Source organism: Sinohyriopsis cumingii, chromosome 14 (genome assembly GCF_028554795.1).
Source record: "Sinohyriopsis cumingii isolate HCF-2022 chromosome 14, ASM2855479v2, whole genome shotgun sequence".
In the NCBI taxonomy this organism is placed as follows: domain Eukaryota; kingdom Metazoa; phylum Mollusca; class Bivalvia; order Unionida; family Unionidae; genus Sinohyriopsis; species Sinohyriopsis cumingii.
Window position 1 is genome coordinate 17,851,770 of NC_142974.1, and position 13,613 is coordinate 17,865,382.

General features: G+C 32.6%; 1 protein-coding gene across 1 annotated transcript; it reads left to right on the top strand.

Annotated features, from left to right (window-relative positions):
- The first annotated feature begins 2,579 nt into the window (after positions 1 to 2,579).
- Positions 2,580 to 12,098, top strand: LOC149783344 (uncharacterized). The gene is made up of 4 exons (XM_089933376.1): positions 2,580 to 2,888; positions 9,034 to 9,153; positions 10,616 to 11,599; positions 11,991 to 12,098. The coding sequence occupies exons 1-4, from the start codon at positions 2,580 to 2,582 to the stop codon at positions 12,096 to 12,098; spliced, it is 1,521 nt and encodes a 506-aa protein (XP_089789502.1).
- Positions 12,099 to 13,613: the final 1,515 nt, after the last annotated feature.

A 13,613-nucleotide genomic window follows, 5' to 3' on the forward strand; every position in this document is an offset into this window, starting at 1 on the left:
AACAGAGACAACGATTTAATAATAAAATCGGAAACTAGTTTTGAGTTTTTGATAAATATACATTTTCTTTATACAATGTTCTCTTCATATTTATGTTCATAAATTGACACTCCGTAAAAGGTTGTAGCTAGATTAACAATATATCCTGGTTTAAACGGCTGTGTCATTTTTACGAAGATATAGAAGGCGTTCCAGGTAAAATCGCGTGACAATTTCGTATTTACGGTAATCCAAATTAATTAGCTTCTATAATTGTAAACAAATAATTAGTAACAATACTAATCTCCTGTATAATGTTGATGTTTGTCCTTTAAAAAAAGCTACAGAATCAGTGTGTTAATCTAACAATTGTTATGGCTCCGGGTTGTACTATTTTTGCAATTTAGTACGGCAGCAAATGTTATAATTATTGCTATTATTATTATTATTATTATTATTATTATTATTATTATTATTTCTTTGCATGTAAAAATTTATTTCAACACACGACAATGTGCAAATTATAGTCAGAAATATAGTAGCGTCAATGCTAATACTGAGGTCAATTTTTATATCTATCGCAGTATATATTACATATCATTTCATGTACTAAATAGGAGATTTTCATTTCAGAACAAAAACAGACTTTTCACTTACGAGTTAACGACCTACAAACCAGAGTTACCAAATTGAACAATATAGAACGAGGTAACATTTTCCAGGTTATATATATATATATATATATATATATATATATATATATATATATATATATATATATATATATATATATATATATATAGATAGATAGATAGATAGATAGATAGATAGATAGATAAATGGAACATGCATACATATATTGATGAATAAATGCATACAAGCAAATGCACATTATTTTCACATGTTTTTTTTATAACGAAATAACTTTTGAAACATCTTTTTCAGTAGTATCAAACGTCAACGGTTTTTTACCCGAACTAAATATTTGCAATAACATTTACTCAATTAATTACATTTATTATTATTATTATTATTATTATTATCCAGCTATATAATCCTTTTGATATCTTTCCTTTGGAACCTCTTTGCATAAGTCTATCGATAGATAATTTCTGTAGCAAATCTTTTGGATACATTTTATTTTTCGTCACGCTATATATCCGTCTTGTGTACCCGCCTGGAATTAGGTGAAAATTTGCTGGTTATTTGTGATATACACAAGACACCGATTGTTATCTATTGTTATACCTTTTCTTATGTCTTATTCTAAATAAAGTTGCGCTTGTTCCACAATCGAGAGAGGATTTGATGAAAATAATCCAAGAGTATGAAAAAGATAAAGACAACATTCTGTGTATGTGGGACGGTCAAAACACACAAAATATTCCTCTTGACGACAAGTGTCAGCTAGTAGACCTTTCACAGTTGTTGCTAGTAGGCAAAGCTCTCTCTCTCTCTCTGTCTGTCTTTCTCTCTCTGTGTCTCTCTGTCTCTCTCTGTATCTCTCTCTCTCTCTCTCTCTCTCTCTCTCTTATATGTATAAAACTGTTCAACAATCTTAAACTGCTCTGGCCTTGAGATAAACAATAAATATGACTGTCGATGAAACTTTGTATTAGATAACTATATAAAGGCGATTTAAAACTCTCATTCATACAATTTATTTAACGCTAATGACTCAAAACTCCAGTGAGTGAAATATTTGTTGAATGAACGATACGTTGCATGGCATGATATTAGTTGCAACCGTGATATAAATGTCTATGCAATTAGTAGTTTCCATCAATGAAGATACATAATCACAATTAGAAAACATATCTTGAATGGAAAAAATTCCAAAGGTGATATTTGTTGTAAATTATTGAAATTGTTGAAGGTGATGTCACTATTTTTTATATTAGCGTCACCAACTATTCTTCTTCTTTTTCTTCTTCTCCTTCTCCTTTTTCTTCTTCTTCTTTTTCTTCTTCTTCTTCCTCTTCTGATTATTATTACATTATTTTTATTATATTATTATTATTATCATCATCATCATTATTATTATCATTATTATTATTAATATTATTATTATTAAATAAGTAGTATTACTATACTAGAAGACACAAAGGACCAAGCGTACTAACTTGAAATAGGTTATTTAAAAATGAATAATTGTTGAACCAGACGTAATCAAGGAAAATAACTTTATGTACAACGAATCAGATATTATGACCTGAAATTCACTAATGATGTATAGAAAACAGAGCATAATGTTACGTTCACTATAAAATATAAATATAAATGAAATACTTTAGAATTAATCGTTTCAAATGAATAGAACGCGGCAGACAAAATAAATATATTTCAATTAGACCTTTGCTACATAGATGACGGATAAAGAAAATGTATTGCAGATGGAGTTAAAGTGTTCTTTCATACATCGGCCACTTTCTTTATTATGTTGTAATGATTTATACAAGAATAAAATATCTGAATTACGTCGCTGAATTTTACAAATATTGAAACAAACCAAACATTTGCAATGATGAAACCATCTGATCCACATATGTCCAATTTAAAACCAGCGACCGTCACCGATAGAAGGTAAACCCAACATAGTGATGTCAAGTAAACTGATGCAGATAAAGGAAAAGCTTCAAATGATGGTAGGTCCCGACCTAAGTGTAACCATCGAGGATTTTAAGAACTGGGCTAAAACTCAGAGAGCACAAGTTCTGGCTGCCTACCCAGAAACACTCGACCAATTGAAGAGGTTAATCATTGCAGCCCGAGATATGGGATTAAAGGTACGATGTGCTGGTGCTCGACACAGCTGGTCGTCTCTGTTTGCTGATCCTGAACATGTGCTAATTTACGTGGAGAAACTGAACAGCGATTACCCCGAAAAAAAGAAAATATACATGAAGAAGGTATGTACTGTGACTCTCACGGAAGTGTATAAATCCCTATATATATTAAATACATGTACTCGGGTTTCGTTTTCTGTGCGCAACGATACCCGAGGGTAATATATGTATATCGTACAATATTTCGAAACAGTGAGTTCGGTGCATCCTATGCCGCATGTGCAAAGTGCTTTCGATGGGATAAACCTAAAACTTCCAGCGCACAGACGATCTTTCACTGTATCGTCTGTGTATATATGCCTCACTGTAAGACTAAATCTTCACATTACGGAACGTCTTGTCAGTGAGGCGTCCACATTCTGTGTTTAGAGTATTCTTTGTGTATGAGAAAGGTATCACATTTTAAATATTTCCATTATTTACATCATAGAATTTCAATGTATCTACCACTAAGTACCATTTACATATATTCACCTTTCATAGTCATTTTTGTCTTACTGGTTTTGACATTTTTGCATTAGTATGGCAAATTCCAATCAGGGGAACGAGGAGATTGGGGAGGGGTAAGGTTAAATCCTGCTTCCCCACATCCCTAGCTAAACCAATCAAAAGAGAATCCTGTACGCATACAGAACTAAGGGCTGTCAAGTTCGAGACTGAGCATGATTTGCAGAAAATGAGAGACCTTGACAAGTTGATTTATTTCGGCCACTAATAGAGAGGAAGATGACAAATATTGATTTATCTTGGATACCCTTGGAGGTCTTGACCAATGAAATACAGGTAAAATTCGAAAGGAATAAAGAACCTTATACGAACTAAAATGGATTACTATTCTATAAACTAGATTATTACAAATTTAATACATTTTATGATCAGAAAACCCCATCATAAACAATACATTACCATTGATATAGCCAAGATAGAGGGATTAAACCTAAATATCTTGACTATGAACATCAATGGCTTATATGACAAAATTACGGAACAATAAAAAGTATACACATGGTTTGCCAGCGTAAATAGTGAACACACTAAAAAAGGTTTTAAAGGCCATAGTTTTCACAAGTAACCACCGAACATAGTAAATCTGGGGTGGCTGCATTCGTGCGCCGTACCCCTAAGTTATTGAACCAAGAACTATGTGAAACACAAAATGAACTTCAAGGAAGATTATAACCACATAAATATAAATAAGTGGAAGAAGCCCCAAGAAAGTTAGCCTTATAACTAATGTGAATATATATATATATATATATATATATATATATATATATATATATATATATATATATATATATATATATATATACACACAGCGCTACGCAATAGCAGCATGCATAAAATTGCCGATTTTTGCTGGGTATTGCTTGTCCGACCTAGATAAAAGTGAGACACTAATTGATTCTGATTTTAAAAAATATTAAAATTAACAAATACTCACTTAAAAACAATAAATGTTTTTAGATAATGTAATGGAAATAAACGGGAATATACATACAATTATTCTCATAATAAGGGGAACCGTTTAGACCCTTTTTTTTATATTTAAAAGGATAAATATCAGGCCACAAACTAGTGATACAGGAATTAAAGATCATTAATAAAAATCAAATGGGGACAAGGACTGTGGAAGATGAACAATGCTCACATGCTCGGCGACGAGTGTGTGAACATTGTTTGTCTACGGTTGAAAGAAATCTCTTAAAATTACTATGGAGATTTAATGAATAATTGGGAAAATATTTTAAAAAAGGAATAAAACAAATATCAAAATATTACAACAAAACGAAGCAAATACAGAAACATTGGGTACATGAGGAATATCACGAAATACAGTGGAGAAATAATGCTCAAGCAGAACAAGAGGAAACACTTTTCAAAAACAAGGGAACATATTAGAATAAAATACCACTCAAGGTATCCAGTTAAGGGCGGAAACCCTTGGCGAAGTGTACAAAAAGAGACAGAGGACTTTACGAAAGGACTGAACTAAAAAGATGTAAGGAAAAAAATAAAGTGTATACAAATAAATAATACAACCTACAAAGACAAAACTATTTTAAAAGGAATTAAATAGTATTTGCAAAAAATTTATTTGACCAAAAAACATATAGACATTTACATTATAACCAAGTTCATAATGAAAACTAATTAACAAAAAATGTCAGAACAAGAAAAGAACACTGTGACAAGCTTATTACTGAAAATGAAATTCGTAAAGAAATTAATTTTGGATAAAGGTAAATCGCCAAGGTGAAATGAAACTTCGGCTAACTTTCAATATTAAATTCTAAAATGAATTAAGCGACGTACTAGAATTGCGTTATAATAATATACTTTTTAAGGGGGAAATGGCTAAAACGGAGTAACGGGATACTTAAATTACTATATAAAGGGAAGGGAGATAAGAATGAAATTAAATAAAAAATGGAGACCAATTGCACTACTAAATAATGACTACAAAATACTTAGGAAAAGTATCACCAACAGGATTAACACCTGCCTGGATACAATAATTAATGTAAACCAAAGTGGGGGGGGCGGGTTAGAAATATTCTAAATTAATTTTGTGCTATAAGGGGATAAATGGATTCGTGTTTCTATTCGATCACGAGAAAGCTTTTGATCGAAAAGAGCATGACTTCATCATTAAAGCAATGTAAACCTGTGGTTTCGTTATAAATATAATTAATTGCATAAAAGAAATGTACAAATATATAACATCATAACGTATGCATTAACAGAGCAATGTATGATACAGAGATCAGTAAGACATGGTTGCCCCAGTCAATGATACTCTATAGTATTGCAATAGAATCTTTAAATATCAAAAATAACAAACAATTAATATTCTTGGAATTAAAATACCTAATTGGAAAGGGGAATTTAAAACTATGCTACATGCAAACGACTGCACATACTTCACCAGAGACGAATTTTCTATTTTCTTTTAAGCATTTACTATATGAATTCATACAATTTGGAAACGTCTCTCGAACAGCAATGAATCATGATAAGACAGAAATATTACTGATAGGTAACTGGAGAGGCAATTACCCTGGTCTCCCTAACTTAATTATAAAGCACGTAAGAACATTTTTATATGGCAGGAATTTAATGCATCTCAACTACCGTAAACTACTAATCAAAATATAAGAGCAGGTTGAAATTCGGTCAAACACAACACTCAATCTAATGGAACGTATTCAGGTTGCTAAAATCTACATGCATTGTCAACTCAACTATATTATGAATAAAGTGCACCTACCTGAAGCAATTATGAAGGTCATATAGTGGAAGATTAGACTTTATATGGAATAATAAAATATATATAGACACAAATAGAAAGGAGGTTTAAACGTATCAAAAATAAATATTACACAAACGGCAACTATTTTAAATAAAATGAAACACATAAATAACTCACCCATACGATTCTATTTTTAAAGATCATATACTTACAAAGTTACTGGAACCACTGAGATGTGGCAAAAGAACAAGAGATTAACAATATATGTACAAAGACATTACTATACTTTGGATTGGAGATAAAAACATATATAACGTACTAAACGATTTAATATTCAAAGAGAAACAAGAGATAGAGCTACGGCAACAAATTTAAACTGGGAGAATATATGGAATAAATGAGCAGCTATAGGATGGACCTAATGAATGCCATCATGCACCTATAATAACTATACTACACTGCAGACTGTGTAACAACCCTAAAGATTCAAAGATTCATATTTCAATATGTATCTAAACTTCCAAAGACAGCTGTATAATCACGAATAAGATATAGAGATACATACGGGGGGAGGGGAATCTAAATAATTAGTATATACAAATGACATCATTGATAAGAAAATATACTCTGAAAACTAGCACACTTTATTAACGAAATTATGAAAACCTTTAGAAATGATACTTAGATCTTAAAATTAATTTATTTCTCGTAAAATATGATATATAAAGAGAAACAAACACGACACGATAGGTATAAACACTCCTATAGACTTTATCCTAAAGGAGCTTCTCTGCATAGTTTCTGTGACTGTAATTTTGTAACTATATTCTTATATCCAGATTATATACTTTATAAACATATTCCGAATAAAGGAAAACAATAAATTAATTTTATATGATATACAAACAGTTACGATGCCAGAGGTGTATCCTAAACGAGCTTCACGCATAGTTTTTGCAGCTGTAATTTTGCTATTCAACATATCAACATATGCAACATAAATGCTGATTTTAATACTAATAAAATAACATACTCATAAAAACACTGAATATCTCGTAGAACCCAATACAAGCAATAACATCGATAGGTACAAAAATAACAAACAGTTGGACAGAGATTGACCTTATTGATTAAGGAGCAAATGATGGTACGATGCCTAAGCTACGCAGCTCACGCGAGGTAGCACGGATCGTATCGGATCTCCCCAAAAGTAAGGTCAAGTTAGAGACCATTACGAAAACACAAAAACGGGGGGTAAATATACAATCTATTAAAACTACGAGGTATAAAATGCACAACATACACGCACTCAGCAATAAAAATATTTTCTTTTCTTCTTTCTCCTCTTCGGGGCCCCGAGTGGCCGAGTGTTATAAATCGCTTACCGTTACGGATCACTGCCATCTCACCTCTGTCTGCGTGAGTTTGAGGCTCGGATTTAGCTAACGTGGTTATGTGAGAAAGCTTACCAGTAGCTTCTCGTGGGTCGGTGGTTCTCTTCGGGTATTTCGCGAGTTCTTCCTTCACCGTTTATACTGCCCGCCATGTATAGCATATCTTGTACTGAATAATGGCGTTAAACCCTACAACAACAACCTTTCTCCTCTTTATTATTTTATTATCAATCTTATACTTTCCTCCTCTATTCTACACACATCACTTTCACATTAGATAAGGACTAAAAGCATGGGAATGACGGTATTGGCCTCTGTCACGGAAGAATTCAGTCCCATGCCACCGCACCATGCTAATACCCGACCTCCCTATCGGGAATTAATTTTTTCTTACATTGGAATCCTCATAACTAAAGACAGCTCGAAACATAAATGTGGTTATAGAGCCAGTCCATAAAAAAGGGTAGCATACAGTAATTTAGTATACGCATATTTCATACATTGGACAACATAGATCCCTGACAAGCATCACATAGGTAATTAAAGCTCCGAATCCAGCCATGGTTAAGGACCTATATAAACATTAGAGTAAGACGGTGTACAAAACCCTAATCAAAATTAATAAATCTGTCAAAATTATATTTGAATATACACGCTGTACATATAATAAGGGCGGCAATAAAACGCGTAAAATCAAATTTCGGCACTGGGGGTCCTCTATGATGGAGTCTGAGAGGTACCACACCAATACATTTAAGGACTTTCACATGTTTAGCTGTAGAGCTGTAAGTTATATATTAATTTCTTAAAGGTTATAACTATTGCACTACCTCGTTTAGTTTTGAATATTTCCTATGTAACCTCGACTTACGTAGCATAATGCAAATCTTTTATATCTTGTTGTGACTTAGTTGTAAATCATCATCAGAAGTTAAAATCACGGTAACATTAATTTTACACAATCTATGTATTAATCTGAATATATATATATATATATATATATATATATATATATATATATATATATATATATATATAGCCACACACATATGTATGTATATTTTTTATGCATGCACATACACGGATGCCCATATGTATGTGTGTAGATAAAAATATAAAATTCAAAGATATGTTGGTACAGATATTTTCCGGAGCATTATTGACACCTCCGTACATTATAAAAGGTATTGCACATTTTTCAAGAGGTGACAAGAACACAACGAAGATTACTTTTATTTCTGTCATCAAATTCAAATTCTCGGGTTCTTACAGAACATGATATACTATTGTAATTAATTTAATCACAGCCAGCCATTACCAGTTTTAAATAGGTCAACTATTAGTTTATTTAAAGTAATATACTCCCCCCTGCTATTTACCTGTTTATTTGCTTACAAATTACCCATAAAGTATACATAGTTACCCCATCTCTACCACCCACCGCTCAAACCTAATATTCAATCGGAAATCAAGTTTCGATGCCGCTTTCAGCACATATCTGCAGTCGAGAACTAATCAAATATTTAAGTTTCTTTCATAAATATTTAAAATGTCTTCACAGAATCAGGACAACACCGTTGATATTCACATTATGGCTGGTGTACCCAACGAAGAATTCAAAACGTTCCAGCTTGAGAACAACGTCAATATACCTGCAAATGTTATCCTTACCATTGTACAGGTAGTAAGTGTCATCGTCACTGGATCCCACGTAAGCTTATTTTGATCTGTCCGTCTTTCTGTTTGTCTGTCTTAATGCAATTCAGTAAAGATCTAACATTGTTTGTCTGTATTCTTAATGATATTCACTAAAGATATAACATGGTTTGTCTGTCTTCTTAATGATATTCAATAAAGATATAACATTGTTTGTCTGTCTTCTTAATGCCATTCAATAAAGATATAACATTGTTTGTCGGTCGTGATGCCATTCATTAAAGATATAACATTGTTTGTCTGTCTTCTTAATGATATTCAATAAAGATATAACATTGTTTGTCTGTCGTGATGCCATTCAATAAGGATCTAACATTGTTTGTCTTAATGACATTCAATAAAGATCTAACATTGTTTGTCTTAATGCCATTCAATAAAGATCTAACAGTGATGTTCTGTCTTCTTAATGTCATTTAATAAAGATCTAACATTGTTTGTCTGTCTTCTTAATGTCATTCAATAAAGATATAACAGTGTTGTTCTGTCTTCTTAATGTCATTTAATAAAGATCTAACATTGTTTGTCTGTCTTATAAATGACATTCAATAAAGATCTAACATTGTTTGTCTGTCTTATAAATGACATTCAATAAAGATCTAACATTGTTTGTCTGTCTTCTTAATGACATTCAATAAAGATCTAACAGTGTTTGTCTTAATGCCATTCAATAAAGATCTAACAGTGATGTTCTGTCTTCTTAATGCCATTTAATAAAGATCTAACATTGTTTGTCTGTCTTATAAATGACATTCAATAAAGATATAACATTGTTTGTCTGTCTTCTTAATGCCATTCAATAAAGATCTAACAGTGTTGTTCTGTCTTCTTAATGTCATTTAATAAAGATCTAACATTGTTTGTCTGTCTTCTTAATGTCATTTAATAAAGATCTAACATTGTTTGTCTGTCTTCTTAATGCCATTCAATAAAGATCTAACAGTGTTGTTCTGTCTTCTTAATGTCATTTAATAAAGATCTAACATTGTTTGTCTGTCTTATAAATGACATTCAATAAAGATCTAACATTGTTTGTCTGTCTTATAAATGACATTCAATAAAGATATAACAGTGATGTTCTGTCTTCTTAATGCCATTTAATAAAGATATAACATTGTTTGCCTGTCGTGATGCCATTCATTACAGATCTAACATTGTTTCTAAAGACAATATATATTAACCCCAATCTTTTTAAATCCGTTGACCTTTTATATCATTTTGGCACATACAGATACATTAAAAAATGTAAATTCATAAGTTTCTAGCATGAATAATGAAAACAAGATAGGTACAAATAAGAAAATAAAGCAAAATGAAACAGCGGAAATAAGACAACTCAGAAGAAAAGATAAATTTGTACTAATGTTATGTAGTCCTTTCAAGAGAAATTTCCTCTTGGTTAGTAGCTATTTTTTAATACATTTGTCTAGGGAGTTGGCATGGACTGCAAGTGCCCATCTGATTATGTAGTTCAGATGAGGATTGTGGACAGCAATGGACAGCTGAAAACATATACTACAGAAACGCATGGAGAGGAGATGATGAAAGCTGTCAAAGCAAACTTTGGGCTTTTTGGGGTTGTGTATGACATGACAATCAGAGTGGAAAACGCACCGACTATTGTCAAAACGGTTAACAAGTACCTCAGTGTGAAAGATACTTTCTACACTGCGGGTGTGCTGGAGGATCTGGTAGAGAACAATTGGTCTGTAGAACTATTCTGGTTTCCTGTGAACAGTCGGTCAATCTTTTCTGCGTATAATCCGCACAAAGACGAGGTGTGGGCGCGATTAATCAACAGGGATTTCACGGGCAACAGCATATTGGCGACTGATAGTCACTATGAAAGTCAGGCGAGACTTGACTATTCCAGCTCTATATTTCAACAAGTATCCGTGTCTCTATTGAAATCAGCTACTTCATTTTCTAACGTTCAATTATTTGCCTTCACCGTTTTGAAAACTCAAATGTACCCAACTCGAGACGACTTATACGAGAAACTCCCCGAAGCGGTACACTTCAGGAAATACATCGAGAGTGTAGGTGTGTATGACATGGAGTTTGCCTTTGACTTGAGCGAGCATGAGAACTACGACTTGATTCGACAAGCGACCCAGTTTGTTATCAATAAAGTTGAAAGCGAATACAACAATGGTCGGGTTCCGCTTAACGTCGCGATGGAAATGCGTTGGATGTCACACAGTGAGGCGTACCTTAGCCCTGCTTCCATCGTAGCAAACATGACAGCAAAGAACCCCAAGGTTGTCTACATTGAGATATTGTCCCTAGAGGGTTCAGATGGATGGGAAGAGTTTTGCATATTCATAGCCAAGAAATGGATGGAGTTGGGGGGCGTACCTCACCTTGCCAAACAATGGGAGTTCCTGCCCGATATACACAGACACACGAGAGAGGTAAGCGTCAGCCAGAGTACACAATGGTAGAAATCACAATAGAAATATTAGTAATAACTCTAATTCTGCCTGCAATTCTCAACCTCCTCGTTCCAGCTATGCATTTATGTATTATTTAGTTGTTGTTATTGTTAGTGGTAGTAGTAGGTTGAGCACCCTTTAAAGATTTGTTATAACAGTGAGGTCGTTTTAAAGCCTTTGCTAAAATACGTAATGGGGTATGAGTTACATCATTGCCTCTCAGCAAACACTGTGTTATCATAAATATCTATATTAGATATAAGATTTAAATGAAATTCTTCCCATCATTCGACAGGTAAATATATTTATTTAAGGTTTATCTCAATGTTTTTCCTTTTTTCATGTTAATACAGTCTTTTACTTTTGTCAGAAATTCGGCTACAGGATAGACAGTTTCAAACAACAGCTGGAATTGAGCGAAGCTGATTGCAACAGGATGTTTATGAATGAAGAACTAAGAAAATTGCTCAACTACTAATAGCGGAGAACCCCATATGGATGGGACAAACTCTAATCGTAATCGTAGTATTCAGTGTACCCTATATATAGGTCCCATTATATTATATGTACGTTTGGTGTTCCCAGTGGAAAAAAACAGTTTCTTGTAATTTACTTTAAAGGAAGATAAGTAAGCTGTCATATCTCCCAAAAGTACAAACATAGTACGTTTCACTCTTTAACATGATTATGGTGGTTTTCAAAGAACAAAAATGTAATGTAATAATTGATTAGGAAAATATATATGCAGATATGCACGGCCAAGAATACACAAATATATTAAACAACGTGCCAGCCAACATGCAATGTTTTTAGGCAAATACCTGGGTAAATTTCACTACATTTGCTTATAGACAATAGCAAAACATAGAAGAGCATATAATCAACAACGGTCATGATACCTTCCATCGAAATACATTGCCTCGATATTTTGCTGGCTGACACCATTAAACATTGACATATATACATGTTAGTCTAGTTTTCCACAAGCGCATCAGAGTTTTGTTTGCACGATATTAATATCATTAAATAAATATATATTATAAATATTTGATTTACAACATTGTTGTAATGGCATAAAATAGGTATGGATTTTAACTTGAACTGCGTGATTCGTGTGGCTTTTACCAATAAAAATGATATTGTTCTAAGAACTCTGTGTTATCCATCTTTAATTATGGTTTCGTAGAAATTCATAGTCTACGTATATGTTAATTCGCTTAGTGTTGTTGTTTTTATTTTTTCATCCAGCCAGAATGTTTACATCACAATTTCTATTGGATGTTTCTGTGAAAACGTAAAAAGATAATAATCAGTACTTTGTGTTGTTTTATTTCAAACGTTTAAAGAATAGTCATTAAATGTTATATCAAATCTGTTTAATTGGGACAATCGAACTCATTTTTATTCAAACTGTGATTACAAATCAATAAACGAGTAGCATGTGTTTAAACAGTCAAAGTGCAATGTACAAATTAGGGTGTGCAGTGCATAAATAACTCATTAAACTTTCAATGACGGTATCAACACAGGAATAAAACTGACTCTAAGCCATGGTTTGGCAGTGAGTGTGCGAAACCCAGAAAACATTGCTATTTGTATAGTCACGTCCAAGAACTTAGAAATATTTAATGAGTAAAGCTAATATGCTAACTGACAGTATACACTATAGGAAAACTCTTACGAAACATTACTCCAGTTTTAAAAGAATCCTTGCAAAGTAAATTAAGCATTTTACAGTCAAACGACGCAAAGAGATATTGGAGTATGAGAGATAATGTCTGCAAGACAAAACCGGTTCAGAGTAATGCAATGCAAGAAGTTTTTTGAACGCATTAAAGAAATAAATTCGGTGAACACTGGTAGTGCCTATGGTGAAATCCCATTCAAGCGGATGATCTTATCGATAATTCTGGTTTGAATGATCCAATTACAGCTGAAAAAATATTAAAAGTTAACAATCTTAAACATAATAACGCAGGTTCAATATATCATA

Coding starts and splice junctions, on each gene's coding strand:
- LOC149783344 (XM_089933376.1), top strand. CDS start 2,580: ATGTCAAGTAAACTGATGCAGATAAAGGAAAAGCTTCAAATGATGGTA. Junction 2,889..9,033: donor AGAAAATATACATGAAGAAG/GTATGTACTGTG, acceptor ATGTCTTCACAG/AATCAGGACAACACCGTTGA. Junction 11,600..11,990: donor TACACAGACACACGAGAGAG/GTAAGCGTCAGC, acceptor TACTTTTGTCAG/AAATTCGGCTACAGGATAGA.